This window comes from Numenius arquata, chromosome 6 (genome assembly GCF_964106895.1).
Source record: "Numenius arquata chromosome 6, bNumArq3.hap1.1, whole genome shotgun sequence".
Lineage (NCBI taxonomy): Eukaryota > Metazoa > Chordata > Aves > Charadriiformes > Scolopacidae > Numenius > Numenius arquata.
This window is the reverse complement of record NC_133581.1, coordinates 5,665,538-5,686,110: the sequence shown is the minus strand read 5'-3', so window position 1 is coordinate 5,686,110 and position 20,573 is coordinate 5,665,538. Positions and strand designations below refer to the sequence as shown.

Below are 20,573 nucleotides of genomic sequence, written 5' to 3'. Positions count from 1 at the left end.
CCTCTTCCCTCGCTTTGATGTCCTTTTGCATACTATACAAACAGGATCAAAAGCTACTTTTACCACCTCCGCCCACCTCCCGCAGTATTTGTTACGGGAGAAAGTGTGTTTCGGGTCGAAACGCTGCCTTGTTAGAGAGAGCTACTACCCAGCTGAAACCCGGCTGGGAGGGGGGAACGGGGACGGAGAGGGGGGACACGACAGCAAGTACACGAACTTTAAAGTGAGCCCTATTACCACGTCATTTAAAGGTCTGATCGTGTCAGGTATAACGCTGAAGAAAAATGTTATGTGGGACAAAATGCTTATATTTTCCTGCGGTATTAATGAGAAGCTTGCCCTGGGCTATTTCCCCATCTCAGAGGGCAGCAGATGCGGAAAGTCCTTGGGGAGTAGATCTTTGAAATTTCATCAGCATTCATGGGTGACCTAGCCTTTTCAAACACAATGATAGACATGATAAATCATCTTTACAACGAATTCTAATTATCCTTTATGTGGCTGGGTTGCCTCTCGAAAAGCAGAAATCTAACACTTTTCCATATTGCTTCCAGATTTCGGTGAGGGTGTCAAAAGTCTTGTGCCATCCTTCTTCCCCGCTGCAGACGGCGTCGTGTGACATTAGCCCTAAGCCCCTGAGTGTGCGGGAGTCAAACTACTCTATTAAGTTACATGCTTGCCTGTATTGAACTAAATTTAATTCCTTTCGTCTCTCACCCAATGAAATTATGTGGTGCAGGGTAAGATAGGATTAGAAGTATATCATTATAGCAATTAATACTATAATGCCTCCATGATCAGTGTGCTACATTGAATTTCATGGATTTTTGCTCACTGTTGCCTAGATTTCCCTTGGGTCCTCTAGCCCAAACCATTGTATTCTTAGTAAATTAAATGTGAAATCACAGCAATATCCTTAATAAATCCTCTATCACCTGTATGGTGTATTAATAAAGGAATCCAGTGCAACCTGTACAGCATCACCTTGCAGCCTGGGATGCACACACTGGGAAGGCCTTTTCCCATGAGGAGAGGGCAGCTGCCTGCTGTGTCCCTACTCTCCTGCCCAACCTTCTCTCTGCTTGCAGAGCAGGTCCAGGGGAGCCGGACTGTGGGAGCCCAACATGGCTCATCCCAGTGCAGGGCCTGGCCCAGGGGAAAGGCAGATTTAGGCTTTTGGCTCGCAGAGGGAACACCTCACTCCATGGTTACTTACAGCAGGGAATGCATTGCGATGCAGTAACCCCCCACCCTGCCTGGGGGCTCGATGCAGTAACCCTCTACCCTGCCTGGGGACTCGGCTGAAATCCCCTGTCCCTTTCTGCCCCCCCCCCCTCCCCCCCCCCCCCCCCCCCCCCCCCGCACAAGGAGGTTCAAGCCTCCCCCATCTGCCCTCGGGGAGGGAGGGGCTCTTTAAAGAGGAGCCTGTTTGAAGTGGCCCTGATGGAAATGGGGTTATTTCAGAGGTACAGTAATGGCTGTCTGGTTATCTGCAGCCAGGGCTGTGTGGTGAGGAGATAAGATATTTATTAAGAAACCCGTTTTAATGCTCGGGGATCGCTTTCAGAGGGCCCAAGAAAAATGGACTTTATCTAGTCTATTATTATGTACAGTCACCCCGTTGATGTTTTACTTTAGTTTAGACACCACGAATAAAAGCTAATAACTTTCCCTTCAGCTTGTTTATCGGCAAGACACCCGAGGGCAGTGGGGTGGGGAGATATTTGTTTTAATAGGGGCGATTGAAGGGAGACTTTCCAGGATCAGGGGTGAGGTTGGGGTTGCACAGGGACTCTCAGCGCCTGACATTCACAGCGTATTTTAGACCCAGACTTTCCTAGGATCCTTGCCAAGAGCCTGGGAAGAGGGGAAAACTGTGATGGTGAAGGGAGACCTGGTGGGTTGGAGGTGGCCTGGGGACAGGAAAGAGCTGGGCTCTCCTTGGGACAGACCAGTGCGATGTGAGTGCTTAAACTTGGGTTGGGCTGAAGATGTGGGGGATGCAGACAGAGGCCTCAGGCTGTCTACAAAGTGGGCAATGGGCCTCCTTGACCTGGCCATGTTTGTTTCTGTCCTTGAATGTTTTGAAGCCTCTTTCCCCAATGCGTAGGGAAATGACATTTGATGCTCTGGGTTCTGGTAATGGGCACTGTTCTACCTCATACTGAACACTTGGGCTGAGGACCTGTGTGGGACATGCTTTACCTGTACAGCTGATATCCATACCACCATTTTGCTTGAATTGTTTTTCCATTCACTCTCTTTCTCCTATCTCCTTGGTAATGTGGCACCTTCCAGGGCAGGAGAATGTCCCATTTGTGCAGGGGAGGGTGGTGGAAGATATGCAGGCTGGTGCACAGAGAGGCAGTAGGCTGGGAGGTGGTTGTTGGGGAGTGAGAGGATGAGTCTGTGTGAGGTGGCACAGGAGCTGGATCCGTGTAGACTCCATTCCCAGGTGGGTTCAGGGACCACCTGACATGTTGGCACATCTCTGGTCTGAGATGTCTACATCAGGAAGGGATGCAATAAGGAGCCAAACAGATCCTTGTCCCTTCGCTGTAAGCTTCTCACGATTCCCTTCCTCCTCTCCATCCCAGCACACCTCCTGTGACACTTGTATTCCACCTCCATTGTACAAAGCCACCCATCAACCCACCTCCCTCATTGAACACACAGGCTCATCATCAGCTGGAAGCCCAGAACAGGCAACCTAGTAAATTCAGAGTAAAGAGAAGCTATGGTGTCCTTTTGTGGCCATAGAGACTTAAGATCTCTTTCCCTTCTCCTTCTCCTTCTCCTTCTCCTTCTCCTTCTCCTTCTCCTTCTCCTTCTCCTTCTCCTTCTCCTTCTCCTTCTCCTTCTCTTTCTCCTTTTCCTTCTCCTTCTCCTCCTCCTTCTCCTCCTCCTCCTCCTCTTTCTCCTTTACCTTCCTTCCTTCCTTCCTTCCTTCCTTCCTTCCTTCCTTCCTTCCTTCCTTCCTTCCTTCCTTCCTTCCTTCCTTCCTTCCTTCCTTCCTTCCTTCCCTCCTTCCCCTTCCCCATCTCCCTCCCTCCCTCCTTCTTCCCCATGTCCATCCCTGCAGCCCCCCACCGCTCCCCGCAGCTCCCACGATCACGCCGCTCCCCCTCGACGTGCCGGCCCCCGGCCGAGCCCAGGCTGCGGGGCAGGACCACAGCCCCGCCCAGGACGCGGTTGCGGGTGGAAAGTGCGGGGACGGGCCGCGGCTGCCGCCGCCAGCAGCGCCCGGTGTCCGGCCGGCGCGGAGCCCGCGGCGGGGACGCGCTCCCCCGCGGAGCCCGGCTAAAGAGATTATTCATCTCACTTTCACTGCGGGCGTTACGAAGCGGGATAATGCTTTTGTCAGGGTGTGAATGATTTGTTTGGCGGGAAAGTACACGGGAGGGGATTAACGCTCTGCCCGGAGCCCCCTCCCCCGCTCTGCCGGGGAGCCCGATTCCCTCCCGCCCGCCCCGACGGGACGGGCCGCCCCCCGGCGGAGACCCCCGATGCGGGAGCTCTGCCCCGGTCCCCAGGCTGGGACACGCGTGGGGACACGCGTACGTGGGGAGGAAGCAGTGCCCCGGCGGAGGGGGCGGCCGGAGAGGCAGCTTGCAGGGAGGGCTGCCCTCTCCCCGGGGCAGCCGTCGGGGACCTGTTTCTCGGCCCCCTCGATGAGGAGGAGCTCGCTCCCTCGCCGGCGTCCTCATCCTCACCCGCTGCGTGTAAAATTAAGCTTTTCAGAGGAGTGAAAGGCCGGATCCCTTCCAGAGAGTGCTTCACTTCTGCTCCCTCAGGCTTTCCTTCCCCACCCCCCCTTCCCTTTTTCTTTTCTTTTCTTTTTTCTTTCCTCTATTTTTTTTTTAATGCGTGCCTTTTTCCCTTCTTAAACGGACTTCACTGGCAGCTTTTCCCTCCTTGCGCTCACCCCGGAGGAGGAGGAGAAGGAGGAAGGAAAAAAAAAAAAAACCACAACCCACCAACCCAGCCACTAAACCCACCCAGCAGTGGATGGGGGGAGGCAGGAGGCTCGCAGTGCGGGCTCCTGGCCAGCGGGCGGTGGGAGCCCCCTCGCTCGGCGAGCTGATGGCCGGCGGCGGGGGAGCAGGGCGCTGCCGGCCCCTCGCACCCAGCGCAGCGGCCACCCCGGGCCCGGCGCCGGCGGGGCGCTGAGCGGGGCCCGCACCCGCGCTCGCTCGTCAGGCAAGGTGCGCTGGAGGGGGGGATAAAACAGGAGGGAGAGCGGCGGGGAGAGGCAGAGAGAGGCAGGGAGGCTGGTGGGTCTGCCCGGCTGCTGGCTACCTCGCCCCGGCAGCGCGCATCCTGGCAGATGAAGGAGTAACTCACCCGCGTCTGGCTTTTTTTCTTTTTTCCCTCTCTTTTTAAGGGGTGGGAGGTATTTGCTATTTTATCCTTTTTTTTTTTTTTCTTTTTTTTTTTCTTTTTTTTTTTTTCTCTCTGTGTGTGTATACAAATACATCGCCTCCGCTCAGGGAGCCGGATATTTCCAACCCCCCCCCCCCAAACTATGGCTTTTCAAAAATCGCCCGATGCCTCCAACGCCACGAGGAAAAACCCCAGCCTGCTGGAGATAGGAGCCTTGTGCTTGGACTCGGAGATCATCTTCGGCTTCACCAGCCACCTCCTGCGGAGGAAAACCAAGGTAAGGAGACCTTGCCCCGGCCCCGGCGGGCTGGGGGAGACCCGGGGCGGGGGGGTATGGGGAGTGGGTCCGGCTGCCTGCCCTGCCCCGGGTCGGCTCCCGGGAAGGGGATGGCGAAGTTGTCGGTGCGAAGTTGGCGGCGGCCGGGGCGGGTTTCAGCACCACGAACAGTCCTGGCGGCTCCGCGGAGCGGCGCGGAGCGGTGCGGAGCAGGCGCGGGGGAACCGCGCTGCCCGGCCGGTTCCCGGGGGCACCCCCGCGGCGCCTTGTGTGGCCCCGGCTTCAAAAGGGGAGCGGGGGCACCGCGTCCCTGCATTTCCAGGAGGTTTTCTTCATTTAATAAGAAAAGGCCGGGGCTCAGCCCGGCAGCGCGGCTCGGCCCCAGCGCCGGCCGGGGGAACGCACCCCGTTACCCCCCCGCCCCGTCCAACCTGAGGCTCGGAGCCGAGGGGGGGTTTTGCAGCCGTTATTCGGACACATGAAATTTCGGAGCAAGTTCACGAAGACCTGCAGGGCCCCGGGCAGGCGAGAGAAGGGGGCCGGGGCGCGACGACCGGGTGCATGTGTCTGTGCCAGCCCCGCTTCCCCCGCCCGCCCCCGAGAGGGGCACACGGCAGCCCCCGGGCAACAGCCCGCGCTCTCCCCGTCTCTCCTCTTCACCTTCCCCACCCTAACTTTTCTCGGGCTCCAGGCGACCGGTCCGGGCGGGAGGGGGGGAGCGGGGGGCAGCGGCCGCGGTGCCCCGAGGGGCTCTGCCCGCCGTTCGGGGGCGTCTCAGGGCTGTGCCGGGGGCGCACATGGTATCCCCCCGGGGACATGCACCCATTTTGGGGAGGGGACTCTTCAGACACGTGCTCGGGAGAGCCAGGAAAGTTTAAGCGGCCGGGAAAGGTGCCTTTTGGCAGAGCGGATTCTCCCCCCTCGATGCTTTTCCTCACTCTTTGTGCTCGGCGCTGCTCACATCCCCGCAGACCCCACCCCAGGGTCCAGTGCCACCAGCACCCACCCGCGCTGAGCAGCGGGGAAGAAGGCAAGGAGCCGCGTTTGGCATCACCGGGGAGGGGGAAGCCACCACCGCCGCCTACCCCACGCCGGGTGCCGGTTGCCGGCTCCGTCCCGGGTGGGACCGGGGGCTCCGGTGTGCAGCGCCGCGGCGGCGCCGGCAGGTGGCGCTCTGGTCACAGGGACGGCGGCGGGGCCGCTCCGCAGCGCCCGGGCACGTCCCGCCCCGGCCCCTGCCCACCGCCGCGGGGGCAACGGGACCGGGCAGCCCCCGGGGGGGGGGGGAGTAATGACAGACATCGGCGCATATTCCTCTCTCTGGGGAACACCGCCCCCAACCCCTACAAAAAAAGAAAAGTGCTAAATATACGAGCCGGAGCGGCAGCCAAGTAGACAATTAGCTGCGAACGTTAATTTCTCCATCTGTCAGGTCAATTTTCGCATGTAGGAACATCCCATCGCGCCCGACGAGCGGCTGGGGAGCCGGCCCTGGGGGGGGGGACTGTGGCCCGCGGCGCCGCGCATCTGTCCGCGGAGCTGGGGGGGAGGGGGGGGCACCGCACCCCCACCCCACGCAAGGAGAGCACCAGCGGCGGGGGCGGAGCGGGGGGTGCGGGCCCGACCCCCGTTTGCAGCTGGCCCGCACCCACAGCGCCTGCGGCAGGGGCCTCCGCAGCGGGACCGGCACCCCCAGCCCGACCTTTTTTCCCCACTCCCGAGGAACTTGGGTGCTGGAGCGCGAAGGAGGCAACCGCGGGAGTGCCCACGCTTTAGTCACACCGGTTTGGGACTATCCTGAAGGGTCACTATGAAATGGCATCCCCCCCAAAACCTAAACCCCAGCCCGCCCTGCCCGAGGCTCCCCCCCCCCCGCTTACCCCACCCCACCCGCCCCCGCCCAGCCCCTCCTCCCCTGCCCTCCGAGCACTTTTCCAGCTTTTTTTGCCGACGTGCTCCCGCGCTCCGGGTCCTTCCCCGTGCCGCCGTGGGGAGCTCACTCCGCCTCCCTCTCTCAGCCCAAACTTCACTCCCTCCTTAACATGGGAGGCAACATCACCTAGCGCGGCAGCCCGGACGGCGGGGAACCGGCGAGATCACTGTTGGTACCCCCCGACCCCCGCCCCGCCATGGGCGCCGCGGGCCGGCCGCGCCGCCGGGCACCGCGCCGCCCGCACTAGCGGAGCGGGGCGCGGGGCAGGGGCGCATCCCCCGCTGTCATGATCACGGCCGCCGGCAGGAAGGGTCTGGGACTTGAGCCCCGGGCGCCGGGGGTAAGTTGTTACAACACTCCTCCCCGCGTTTGGGCTTTTTTTTTTTTTTTTTCTTCCCCTTCTTCTTCTTCTTTTGCATATTTTTCCTCGCGCGGGGGGCGGGAGCCGCGTTGCCTCCGCGTTCCCCGGCGCTGAGCTCTGCTCTCTCCGCAGGTGGCGGAGGGGAGCGCGGCGCGGGAGCTCTCCCCGCGGAAGAGGCCGCCGGCCGCCGCCGAGGAGGAGCGCTGCGCCAGCCGCCCGCCGCCCGAGGGAGCGGGGGCCGTCGCGGGGACCGAGCCGCGACCGCTGGAGCGGGCGGCGGCCGGGGGCTGGTGCCGGAGCTGCCAGGCCCAGCTGGCCGAGCTGAGGAGGCAGGCGGCGAGGCTGGCCGCCGGCGGCTGCCCCCCCAACGCCCCGCCGGTAAGTTCTCCCACGCCGCCCGTACAGCGCCGAGCACCGCCGGGCCGTCGCGGGAGGCTGCGGGGAGAGTGGGTGGGTATGAGGGGGGGTGGGGGGCACGGGGGGCCGCCGGAGCCTGGCCCCCAGCCCGGGTGGGGTCAGGTGTGCATCCCGGCGGATTTGGGAGGAGAGCGTGACGGCAAAGGCGGTGATTTCCAACCCGGGAGGGTTCTTCAAAAGTTCAAGGATTTCCCGTCCCGGGAGTTATCAAGGAGCGAAACCGCGCGGCTCGGACGCTCCCCCTCCGCTGCAGTCGCCGCCCGCCAGAAACTGTTAAAAAAGAAAGATCGTGACTTCGTCGGGAGGAGCAGCCGAGGGGCTGCGCGGGCGCCGGCGGGGACGCCGCTCGGTGGAGCCCAGAGCCGCGCCGAGAGCCCGGGGGCCGGACGGTCTCCCCGTCCCGCTCGCCGCACCGTGACAGCCCGGGTTGACACCGTTTCGGGGCTGCCGGCTCGGTGGTGCCGGTTGGGCTTTGCGGCGCCTTCATCCTTCCAACGGGAAGCTGCCGGTTAGCGGCGGGTCAGCTCCTCCTCCCGAGGAGCCCGTGAAACGCAGCTGGGAAGCACACACTCCTGTTCGTGGCGCTTGGAGGAAAGTTTGAGCGGGATGGTTTTTTGCTGGGATTTCGCTGTCTGGGTGCTTGGAGTGACCCTCCCTGGCTGATGGGCTCATTCCTGTCCTTAGCGTCACCGGGGCAAGCCGGGGCTGTGTCATTTGCCTCCAGTTTCTGGCTCACGGTGGCCCTTCGTATCTAGTAGTGAACGGAGAAAGCGCACGAGCACGCCAGAGGTTTCCTTTAAAACGTGCAGCTCTATTTGTGTGTACTGTAGTTGCCTACACAGTTTTTCTTTCCGGGTTTGTTTTCTGTATATCAGAGGTCTGTATCGTTGTTCCTTTTCCTTTAGTCAGGGCACGCGAAACAAAATTTTTAAGAGGTGATACAGGTGAAAAAAATTACAGAGTCTTGCCTGGGCACCTGAAGAGATCTAAAGATTAGCTGACGGGGCAAAATGCAACCGAAGACCCTGAGATTCTGTTTCAGGGCACACAAAACGTGTGTTGGGTTTTTGATAACATTTGGAAGTAACGTATTGTTTTCTAAACAATGCTTATCTGGATGTTTGCAAGAATAGGGGGGAGGGTCCGAAGAGGAAGCCAAACCCTACTGACCTTCGTTTTCATTCAAAGAGTTCCTGTATGATCTACAGAATTCCCATTGAATCTAAATATAGTTTTGTTTGGAAGTGCATTGTGGAGCAGTGTCCGAATGCTCAGCAAGGTTTGTATTTTCAGGTTGGATCCAAAGCCCTTTGAAATCAACAGGAGTCTCCCTATTGACTTGCTAGGTTTGGAGCAGGCTCTTATTTCTGCGGTGTAAAAGGTCACATATCTTATCTCATTGAATTCAGGACCGCTGGACCTTTTGTTTTCTGGTTTGCTGCTGGAAAGAAGTTTAATTTCCCCTTGTGAAGTGCGTGCACTAGGAGCGAGGAGCACATAAACCCCTCTTCCCCTTGTTGGGGTGGGCCTCAGCCCCAAAGAATAGTGTCCTATCTGGGAGCGGATCTCTGTGACGAGGGGAAAAAAGAAAAGCCACCGGTGCAGGGGAGTCAGGGGGCCTTGGCCAGGTGTTCGGGTGAGGAGACCTGTGAGCAAAGGCCTGTTTGTGTGGTCTCCTTCCTGCAAGTCTCAGGGGACTTCCTTGATAAGCACTCGATGATGGGTAAATTAATCCCCCCTTTCTGCAGGGTTTCAAAGCATGCCTAGGAACGTAATAAAATAGTAGTCATCACGGTGTCAGAACCTCGGCAGACCCGATCGCAGAGTAACAGATACCTGGAGTTCACTTCTTGAGTAGCATACGGCAGTGTTAGATGTTTAAATTTTCTAAGGCTTGTGAGGCCTCTAGCCTAATTGCAAGCTCAAACCCCCACTAATCCTGGTGCAGCGAGCGGCTCCTCAGGAAGGAAGATGCAATAAACACTCCTACTTACTGCCTTCTGAGTGTGAAGTAGGTTAGTGGGAGATAACAGTCAGGGGTTCGGCGACTCAGCTGCCGTGAATTGGCCTTGCAGTGGGAATCTGATGCAATACGCTGGCAGGTTGAGCACTCTGTAATGTTTGTGCCAGGAAAGGCAGCTTGTGTGTTTTGTTTTATTTTTTTTTTTTCCCCCTTCCTTTCTTGTTTAATTATATCACAAGACTGAAAAAGCAGCTCCTCTCCATGAGAAGAGCCCGTACAATAGAAGTCCAAAGAGTTTCTCACAAGCTTTGCCTGATGTGCTGTCAAACTAAGCAACTATTGGATAAGTAAACATAAGGCTACTGCTCGGATCATGCTGCTCTCAAAGAATTTACCTCCTTTGCCATAATAATTAAGGGATCTTTCAGCATGGATTCAGAAAGATTTCCACACCTGGTTGAAAACTCTTTGGAAAGGTGGGTGGGTGCCTCAGAGATGAAAGAAGGGCTAGTTTCCTGCTGTTGATATCTTTCCTGATGAAAGAGAGGAGGTGTATTCTCATGTGTGGGGCAGCTGAGGAGGGATTGAATTCACATTAGAATAAAAAGCCAACCTACTGTTTGCAGTCTGCAGGGATAACAAATCTTAATTGCTTGAGAGGGCTATGATTCATACAGTTTATGTGTTGCTGTCCTTTCAATTAGACGTATTTAAAATATATAAATAATTTAAAGTTTCGGTGCTCAGATTATGTGCATTGATTACAGAATACTGTTAGTTGTTTGTGTCTCTTCAAAGTCCTCCAAATCTCTGTGGACAGCTGATAAAAAGATACAACTCTTTGCTTGTGTTAAAACTCTTTTAACAGTTCTCCTAAGAACAAGATTTACTGCACCCCACGCTGTCAGTTCCCTTCTTTTTACTGCTGCTGTCTTTACAGTTTGCTGCCACAGTGAGGCCTTTGTGTGAATCAAAATGTGATTTTTCTTTTTTTTTTTTCCCATCAAGCAAGGATGGAAAGGAGCAAAGTTTAATCTGAAATTATTCCAGATTAGCATTTTGGTATTGCAGTACCAGCATCAGTTGCTGGGTCATGTACTGAACTAGTGGAGGATGAAAAAAAAATAATAATAAAAAAAGGTGTCTTGGTTTATCCCTGATTAAAAGTTTTGTATGTGCTTTGCTGGATGTGTCCCTGGGGAGCTGGTAAAGGGATACAGGATCTCCTACCTCCAGGGTTCTGGCCGGAGTGGAGAGCAGGTTGTTGTGCCTGGAAGATGTTGCTGTTGGGAGCTGTGGGGCAATCCACAGGAAATGAGTCGGTGGTCTCTGTCTCATTCCCACTTGGCAAACAGCCCTGTCACAAAACCACTGCAACAATTACCACTAATTGGCATCACTGTTGGCATTTTCACAGGAGAGGCTGAGGACTGAATGGGGATGTAGATTAAATTAGTAATAATAATACTTAGCACTTAAAATCTTCACAGTGCTTCACAAATGCTAATTAATTAATTTGCGTGATGCCACTGTTGGGTAAACCCAAATGTGCTGTCATTTCTAAAGCCTCAGAGCCAGGTGTGTGTCTCTGAAAGGAAGGGGACAGGCAGGGAGTGTCCAACATGAGAGATGTGCTTCTGCAGCTGCATCGCTGGAAGTAAACTCTGCTCTCCCTCTAGCGCAGGCAGTAGCCTTAAGGACATAGAGCTACTGTAAAATGGTTTTACCTAATCCCTTATAAGCAGAGGAAGAAAGCTCTCTTTGTATGAGGAGCACGCACACTGATACAACTACATCCACAGAAGGGTTTGATACTGGTATAAATATTTTAGTTATAGAAAAGTAATAATCATACCCAGTTGTACTGGAATAAAATAATTTTACTTTTTTTTTTTTTTTTATCAGTACTGAAAGGAGGCCAAGATCGCTGGAAATTCACTTTGGAAGTGACTGGCATTGAGGACTGCGTTTCCCCCAGCCCAGGGGTTCAGAGACCCCATTTCACCTGTCCTCATCCATACTCTGGTCCGTACCCCCTGGTCTGAGCAGTTTATATAGTACCTCCTGCCAGTGCAGGTGGGTGTCAGAGGCAGTGTTAAGGGGGAGAGGAACATGCATATTGTATGGTGGCTTGGGTTCAGCCAAGTTCTTGCTGGCCTAGTTTTTAAGAGCTTCTCTTCTTCCTTGTTATTTTTCCCCTGTTGCATTATCTGCTCTGCGTGTTAACATGGGGCACGTCATCCCGGCTTCCCGGGAGCTTGAGGGACAAGGGAGCGAGTGTGGGCTCTTTATTGCAGGTGGGATGGACAACGCTTTTTCTCTGAGATCTAAAAAAACCCTGAGTATTACCTGTATTCCCAGTTGACCGGGTAAGCTGTGGTCAGGTAGAGAGAGACACGCTGCCAGCCCTAGTCCGCAGAGAGTCTTGGTGACCAGGAGAGGTCATGCCTTTGGTTGCTAATGAACTATGAATCATCTGAAGGAGCTATGCAAGTCCTAGCCTGCCGTGTGCTTGGAGGAAGTCCGGCTTCTCCCATAAAAAGGGGAGGATAGTAGTGGGTTTAGACACACTGTTTGCACTGACATGTCTCAGCTGTGCCAGTGCCAGGCAGTGCTGCTGGATTGAGCTCCCACCACACCTGCTGCTGATCAAAGTGATGGTCTCTTTGGTACACCTGTATGTGGTGCTGATGGCATCACCTGAAGGGAAGATGAAGAACAAAGTTTTGGGAAGTGCACGCTCTTTCCTGTGGGTTTCTCCTGTGTGCTAAATAATGCCCACATGTTTCCATGAGCAGCAGAACTAAGGAAGGATGGTTGGGTGGGATGAATGCTTTGCTCACATCCTGTGCTCTCCCTATCCCTCTGTGTTAATCCCAGCTGTTCCTGCTTTGTCCCTGATGACTCTATAAGAGGCAGCACCTTCTCGGCAACTGTGGAGCTGCACTTATACCCTTTAGTTAACAATAAACTAGTACTCCCCAGCCATCTGGCTTCTGTCAAACAATTAATAACAAGTGGGTCCTGCTCACCTTCTCCCACTGCCAGTTTGTGGAAGTTGTAGGAACTTGCTGTGAGCCTTTTACCTCAATTTCATATCATTTGACGGGTTCAGAAGCTGTTTAGGAGAGCTGGCAGCAGGGAGGATGGAGAGAAGGGCAATGCAGCAGTTCTCATTGCTTTGGAAAACCAGGCTAAGAGTTCATGGGGTTGAGGACTGTGGTCTTGATGTGTGAGGGCCAGTTATGCTTTATCTTCACCTTGGCCACTCTAACTGTGGGATCAGGAGGGCTAGTAGCAAGGAGAGCTTGCATGGTCCCTGGCTGTCGGTACCTGTCTCTGCACTGTTGGGTGCTTCAGGAGCCCGCACTGCACATGGAGGAGCCTGGGAGAGTGCTCTGTGTCCTTAGCATTTGCCTGCAGGATGATGCTTCCCTCTGAGAGCAAGGCTTTGGAGCACGTGGGGACTTCTCTCAACATTTGAGGTGCATGTGGAATAGGTCTAAGCTTTTAGAAGCAACGACAGACTTTCTGTGAAGTTTTTCTTCCCACGTCTGTTGTTTTCTGTTAACGTGTCAGCGCCTTCTACGGAGGGGTATGGTCACCTGGAATTTGAGAGTCCTTGTGGTGGTTTAGAAACCCTGTGCTACATCTTGGCTAACTTTGGGGTCCTCTGTTATTGAGGGGCCAATTTTCTCTTCATGGGAGGCCTTTCTGCATGGGTTGATGTGGATAAGGGGAATTGAGTGGGAGAACTGTCTCTTCTACAGATTCCTCTTGAGAGGAATCCAGTTTTCAGGGCTCTTTACAAGCACTAAATGCACTTTAAAATGTTCTACATTTAACACTTCAAAAAATGCGTAAGTGGAAAAGTAATGTCATTGTTAATAAATATGAAACTACAGGGCATTTTTTTTTTTTTTTTTGAGATGTACTTTTAATATTTAATTTTGTGAGAGAGGCTCTTGCAGAGGCTTGGCTGTGGAGCGCTTCAGGCTACGAGCTCAGATGTGGGTTTCAGGTACGTGTGCAATCTAATAATGGGGTTAGTGACAACACCGTGTCAAATGTGTTGACATGAGCACTTCCCTTGTTGCAGTCAGTGCAGTAGGCCCCACGCTGTATGATAGGCCGCGGAAACTAATTGTAATGAGTTTGCTTTAGACATTTAGGATTTTTGAGCATGCCCTTTTAAAATACAGGTGAGCAGGATTATCTTGCAGTTCAGATGCCGGAGGCAAGAGACCTTCTCACTGGGGGATCTGAAGTGGGGGAGCGGGGATTGCGCAATTAGCTGAAGGTGCTGCGGTCTCCCGGGTAGCTGAGGGTAATTAGTAGTGCTCCGGCTCTTTCTCCAGCTAATTCCTTCAGCACCCTGCCCTATTAGGGAAAAGGGAGGAAACACATAAACCATTTCATAATCCCAGGGGGTGGAAAAGAGCATCTGCTCCTAACATCTGAGGTTACTTTGAACCTGTTGAAATATGTAGTAGCTGCTTTATTGTTTTTGCCAAGAGTTTCCACCTACAGTGATCCCAACCTCTGGCTTGTTAACAGTGGGGTTGTAGGAGGCAGTAGTCATCCTCTTCTCCCCCGGCCCACAGCAGCTGATAGTGGCTGCTGCTCCGGACCTGACACCGCAGGGTATTGGAGCGGGGATGGCTGAAACCACCAAGAGATTTTTCTTTCCCAAGACCAGGGTTGCCTACAGTCTACGCAATTGCTGCATGGCTCTCCTGCCGCTCGGGTACCCGGCGGTAGCTGCACTCTGTGGGTCTGAATCCTTTTTCCCACAATGAGGATGCTGATGTAGAGAAGAGCCAGCTAGTCCCTGGGCTTTCAGCTGGCTGATGAACACTTTGTCGTGAAAAGTGGGCGGGGATTTTGCTTCACTGTGGTGAGAGGAGGAGAGTCTATCTGGAAATGTGTGTGTGTCTTATGGAAGATTTTTCCGTGACAATGCTCTTGCCTTTCTCAAAATAGGTCTAGTTCCTGAAGGTAATCCAATTTGGATACTGCTCACATTGAGTGTGGCAGGTGGCTGCTCATTTGGGAGCATTGCATCCTCATTTTTTTTATTTACTGGAAAGCTATGGAATTTGGTTTGTCTGAATTTGTCTCTCTGTTCTCTGACTTCAGACCTGCAGCTCTGTGGAATAACTATTTTGTACTTGTGTGTCCAGTATATCCCCAAATGGAAGGTATCTTCAGGAAGGTGGGAGTCTTGTCTCCACTGCTGGCCATGCTTGTGATCAGGAACAGGGCGATTTCTTTTACAAGTGTTTACTGATTTTGTATAGTCTTCCGAATGAGTGGCTGATGGGAAAACGCTTGGGCCTTACTTTGAGGAGAATCATGCCTCCTGCTGCCTTTGTTAACAGGAGCAACTGGGTCCTGTTTAGACATGGGCAGGGATGCAAGACCTGAATTTAGTCCCAAGATCTTTCACTGACTGTGAATTTGAACAATCTGCTTAATATCCACGTGCTTAATTCCTCCTTTGCCCAGCAGAGAGAAAATGCTTCTATGTTTTGTCAATTTCTAGTAATATTTTTTTGTTGTAGTGGGGCTCTTCTCTCATGCCCTTGGCTTGTACGAGTGGCACTGAGCATCATCGACTGCTGTTCTTAGTAGGGCTGTCTGCTCCTGTAATATGCATAATAAGGAAGAAAATATAATGCCACAGGAACGCAGGAACCAGTGGAGTCTGGCTGGCAAATGAACTTTCAGGTTGGGTGTCTCGATGTGGGGTACAGGGGAGAGGGTTCTGGGGTTGGGGTCTCTGCTACAGAAAATACAGCAACACCAGGGACTTCAGGTAACCATGAAGGTGGTAACAGATGGTCCTGAAGATCTGCCAGTTCACCAGGAGGGGAGTGCTGAGGCTGTGTAAAGGGGCTGAAGGTGCTGTGGTGTATGCCCAGGCAAAGGGGAGCTTGCTTAAGTAGCAGGTATCAGATTGGCTCAGGGAGCGTGGATTAGAGCTGTACCAGTGCGATCTAAAAAGGGTTTATCTGCATTCTGCTCTGTGCCTCCCTGTGATGAAACTGGAAGGCTGTCTTGTGGAAACATGGTGTGGCCTCATAGTAAACCAGGTACTCCTTAATCACCTCAGTGCCTCATACTGCTGTTGAAGTTTATGCCAAAGTGTGTTACTTATTAGTTTTTCATTTTTTAAATTTTAATTTCCCTTTTTTCCATTTAAAAATAAATTTGTAGGGAAAACCAAGAGCAGAGCTTCAAGCGATGATTCTGAGCAAGGGCGGCGGTGGGGATATGTCACTTTGCAGGAGTAATGTATTCTTCTCTAGGATAAGTTAAAGTGCTTGTAAACTTTTGGTGTATAGCTCTTTGGACCGACTTCGTTGCTTTGAAGCTGCATGAGCTTTTAAGGCATAGCTGGCAGATGTTCATTTTCCTGTTGGAGAAAGGTGGATATATTTATACCAGTTAAACATTCTGTTTTAGGCAGCGTAATGCCATTGTTGCATGTTTGTTTTATCGCTAAGAGTCTGACTGCCGGGTGAATCAGCGAAATCCCAGCACTTGCTCACAAAAAAAAGGCTTAGGTGCGCACAATTATGCTTCTTTCTGAGTCAAGCCTTAAAATCGGTCTTCGATCAGGGCTTTGGAGTTTGGCAAGCTGCTCTGAGTTTTGGCTGGGGCTGGGCTGGCATTACCATACCTGTGCAGAATTGATTTGAACGCCGGATGGCTGTGGGAAAATAATCAATTTTCATTTAGCTCTTAGCAAATCTTGCCCTAAGGTTGCTGGGGGATTTTAGGCCGCTCGGTGAATGGGATGGGAAGCCTTCTGAACAGAACTGAAATGTGATACTTCTGGCGAGGCTGGGCATTGACTGGCTTTCAGCATTAGCCGTGAAAGTGAAGCATTAGTCCTAGTTCTCACAGCATTCAAAAGATTATGTTTAAATGTGCTTCCTGTTTTACCACAACATGCAATTTGTTACAGCATGGTTTGCGTCGCTGTCGGTGTGTATGTATCGATCAGCGCTGATTATACTGTAAATGGGCAGCGTTTGGCTTTGTGTTTTAAGTCATTTGGGAAGTTAGATGTACTCAGTTTGTATTGCACTCGGGGTTTTTTTTGTTGCCTTTTGGTGTTCTCACTGTATTGTGTGTTGCAGCATGCACTTAATCCTTTTGGCATTGTTGCTATTCTCCTGAACTTCAGAGTACAGCAGCAAGGGTTTGCCTACTGCTTTTGCGTCTTACGTGGCTCCTGAGCAGTTCAGAGGTGGTGGCTGTGCCCAGGGTACATCGTGCAGCCCTCAGCAGAGCAATACTGCTGAGTGTTTTGGAGGAGCTGAGCCTGTTGGGGCGGTTGAGGGCAATGGCACCATGCTGGATTGGTGGTACATGTCTGATTCCCATCCCGAAACAAGGCACCGGGAGCTCTTATCCCCAGACTGTGACGTGTCTCCAGGGACTTGGATGTGGCCATTTCAAGAGCTGTTGGAATTATCATGCGAGTGGCTTGTACGATCAAGAAATGTGGCCATCCTTGTTTCAATTGCTTTACTGCTTTTGGGTCATCTGTAGCAGGTCTCTGTATTGCTTGGTGTGGAGTGGTGAAAGCGTTCAGCTTGTTAGTTGGTAGCTTTGAGTGCCTCTGGACAAAACATGTTGGTGTTGCAACAGACCCTCTCTATAACACCAATTTGTCTACTGTGTAGTGTAGAAGCAGCTGCTTGTGTCTACCGCCCAACTGCAGCCAGGCTATAGTGAGCAATGGCACAGTTCCCAGGAGGGCCATGAAGATGCTCAGAGGGCTGGAGCACCTCTCCTACGAGGACAGGCTGAGAGACTTGGGGTTGTTCAGCCTGGAGAAGAGAAGGCTCTGGGGAGACCTTATAGCAGCCTTCCAGTACCTAAAGGGGGATACAGGAGAGATGGGGAGGGACTCTGTGAAGGAGTGTAGCAATAGGAACAAGGGGTAATGGTTTTAAACTGAAAAAGGGGAGATTTAGATGAGATATTCGGAAGAAATTCTTTACTGTGAGGGTGGTGAGGCACTGGAACAGGTTGCCCAGAGAAGCTGTGGATGCCCCATCCCTGGAGGTGTTCAAGGCCAGGCTGGATGGGGCTTTGAGCAACCTGGTCTAGTGGAGGTGTCCCTGCCCATGGCAGGGGGGTTGGACGATGTTCTTTAAGGTCCCTTCCAACCCAAACCATTTTATGATTCTTTGAGGGTAAGGAGGTCAAGAGCCAAACCTTAAAATGTTCTCTGTGCTTTGTCTGTGGAGTGCTTGATAGATGTTGGCATGGAACTGGCTCCAGAAGCCTAGACCACTTTCCAGGCCTAGGTGACCAGTCACCAGGCTAGACTGGGAGCATCCCACATGACCTGTTTGGTGAAAGGGAATGATTTTCAGCTGCAATAGATAGCAAAAGTTGAACAGATCTGGCCTCTGTTCAGCACGTGAACCTTGACTACTGATGCCAGAGCACCTGATGTCCAAATGATCGAAGGAAAGGTAGGGAGACAGTTGAGTGAGCTAATCCCTGGGAGCCAGGGCAAGGAGGATTTTGCTTTCCGTGTGGTGAGTATGCTTGGGACAAGTGTAAAGAGCGTGCCAGCCTCTGCTAGCGTTGGGCTGCATGTTGTGTTGAAAGAGCACCAGAGTTGTGTTAGTGTTATGGCCTGGGCTTAGTGAAAATGTTTGCTGAGCATTTGGAAAAGGGATGTTTGGCTGACTGGTATTATTTGAGAAACTTTAGCCAGGTTGTGATAGCACATCAGTTTTGTGTTGAACACAAAAATGTTGTGTGTGTTTGTATAGGGACCTGGCTGCTCCGCTTGTGAGAAGGAGCGCTCCAGTAACAAAGGAAATGGAGTGCAGTCTTTGATGAAAATGTCACATAATCCTGAGGTGCATGCCCTGATGCTGAGTGCATCGTGAGGAAGAGAGGTCTTCCTGTACCTCTGCTGGCCCTGGGCCATCTTGTCCCAAGGAAACAGTCATTATTGATGAGAAACAAATTTGCTCTACAAAATTTGGCCTTTGAAGGGTGGAGGTGAGGCCCAAGCATCTTTATCACTGCAATTTCTGGGCAACGCTGGTGCTCCTTTTCTGGTAGGTGGGCAGAAGATGGAAGGGTGGGTTTGTCCCAAATACCACTTTTAGAAGTGCCTTAGCCTTAATATGAACTACAGGTGCTGCGGAGCTTTTGTAAGCTAAGATAGCTTGTGTCGTGGTTTCGGCCGAATTTACCAAAACCAGACCGACAGATGGCCCTTTCCCCCCCGCAAAAGAGCAGAGAGGAGGAGAAAGAGATAAAGAGATTCAGAAGTTTAGAATGAACTAAACTACTTTAATGAAGAATTAATATTAAAATAAAAATAAAGAAGAAAATAATGAAATAGATACAATATATACAAAACCGTATCAAGCTCCCAGGATGACAGTCACGTCACCGGCAGGCACTGGGGAAGTCCCAGACTGGACTTGGTGATGAATGGGAACTGGATTCCAGCTCTGGAGTCAGGAACACACGGATCGGGATCAAAGGCAGATGAACAGACAGAGTCCTCTCTGGACGTCGGCCATCGCAGGAAGGGGGCTGACCCTTTGATCCCTCAGCCTTTATACTGAGCATGGGGCAGATGGGATGGAATACCCCAGTTGGTCAGGTTTGGGTCACCTCTCCTGTCCACTCCTCCCCACCGATGTGACCTCTTTACATTTTTTCTGTTTCCGACCCTCTAAGGGGGCAAATAACGAAATGGGCTGCCCTTGGTTGTTATGGCAATAAGTATAAGCAAGGGCCTCCCTGCACACCATCCCTTGGCACGGAGCACAAACATTGGGCTTATCATTCTGAGAATGAGCAGTTTTCTCCACAATATGCCGTTAATTTCAGAGAGTTAGAGGAGGCCTAGCTAGGATGTAAAGTTACAGAACAGAAAACTGGTTCGGTTTTACTTCAAACCGGGACAGCTTGAAAACTATGCTGTGGGTGAAACGCAGGCCAGGATTTGGCCTGTAACTATTTTGCCTATAGCTTGTAATTAAATATAAAGTCAAACCCAGAATCTCCGGTTAAAACGTTCAGGTGTTAGTGTAGCTTGTGTAACTGTGAAGGCAGAAGTGAGCTATTTTGCTGTCTTTCTCCGAAGATTTTGTTGCAAAGAAAGGCAAGTACATTTGACATTCCTCCAACAAGCTCTCACAATGGTAATTTTGTGTGGATGATTGAGTGGCATGGAAACACTGTAAGATATTGTCCTTTTGTGGGTTTTGTAAAGAGGAGATACAGCTGAAGTAATTCATAATATGCACAGAGTCTCAGCAGTCTGCTGAGAGAGCTTCTTTTAGGAATTACCTGTAAGAATGAAGTAAAAAGCATTTATTATTGATATTCACATTCCACATATTAAGAAGTATTTCTTCCGTTATTGTTAATTTTTTATTTGTAGGCTCCAAAGGAGTGTAGAGTAAGACAAATGTGGTTGGGGAAGAAAAAATATATGAGTTAATGTATTAAGTTTACATATTTTTCGTTTGATGGATTTATGGTTTTTAATTACACCTTCATGTCTTGCATTGGGATCCCTGGGGGCCCTTTCTGAATTTCATACTTACACTCTTATAAATATGAGAGGCTTTAACCTGCCACCTTGTGCAGTCTGACTGCCGCTTGGCTGACCTCTGGGAAAGTTACTTTTTATTTGAGTTCAAAATCTGAGACCTCCACCAAGAGCTAAATGATTAGAAAAATAATCGTGTGATTTGGAGAGTTTCCCAGCCTGCCATGTTGTACCTGTGAAACACAGACTGGGAATGGGTTTCCGCGATGTTTGCGTGGAATGGTGGAATTTGTGCCCAGCGTTTGCCAGTTTGGTCATGAATAGCAACACCCTGGCCTCAGCTTATGGCCTTACCGGCTCCCAGTGGGATGTTTGGCAGTGGAAAGTTGTCTTTGGTAACAGCCCTTTGGGAGCCATGATTGGGTTTAGGGAAGAGTATTTTCAGCATCGTGTCATCCTGAATCTGGCTGTACATCTCTCGACTTCTGCCTTCGGTTACATACGGCGGTGGATTTTCGTTTCCTAACAGTTTGTGTCGTGGTTCTTTTATTGACAGTGGAATCAAAAACCTGTGTTAACAGGTGGAAAATGAAGCCTGTTGGCGCTGTGTAGTTTCAGTTGATTTACGCTGGTGAAATGAAGAGGAAGCCAGACTGCAGAACTAGGTCAATGTCTGTATTCCAAATC

The 20,573-nt window shown here is 52.0% G+C and overlaps 1 protein-coding gene across 1 annotated transcript in view; it reads left to right on the top strand.

Moving 5' to 3' along the window:
* The first annotated feature begins 985 nt into the window (after positions 1-985).
* Positions 986-20,573, top strand: part of KIF26A (kinesin family member 26A) — a 105,838-nt gene continuing 86,250 nt past the window's right edge. Inside the window, exons 1-3 of the mRNA XM_074148811.1 lie at positions 986-1,103; positions 4,495-4,660; positions 7,087-7,332. Coding sequence (XP_074004912.1) covers positions 4,526-4,660; positions 7,087-7,332 — 381 coding nt within the window. The 5' untranslated portion in view covers positions 986-1,103; positions 4,495-4,525. The remainder of the gene's footprint in view (positions 1,104-4,494; positions 4,661-7,086; positions 7,333-20,573) is intronic.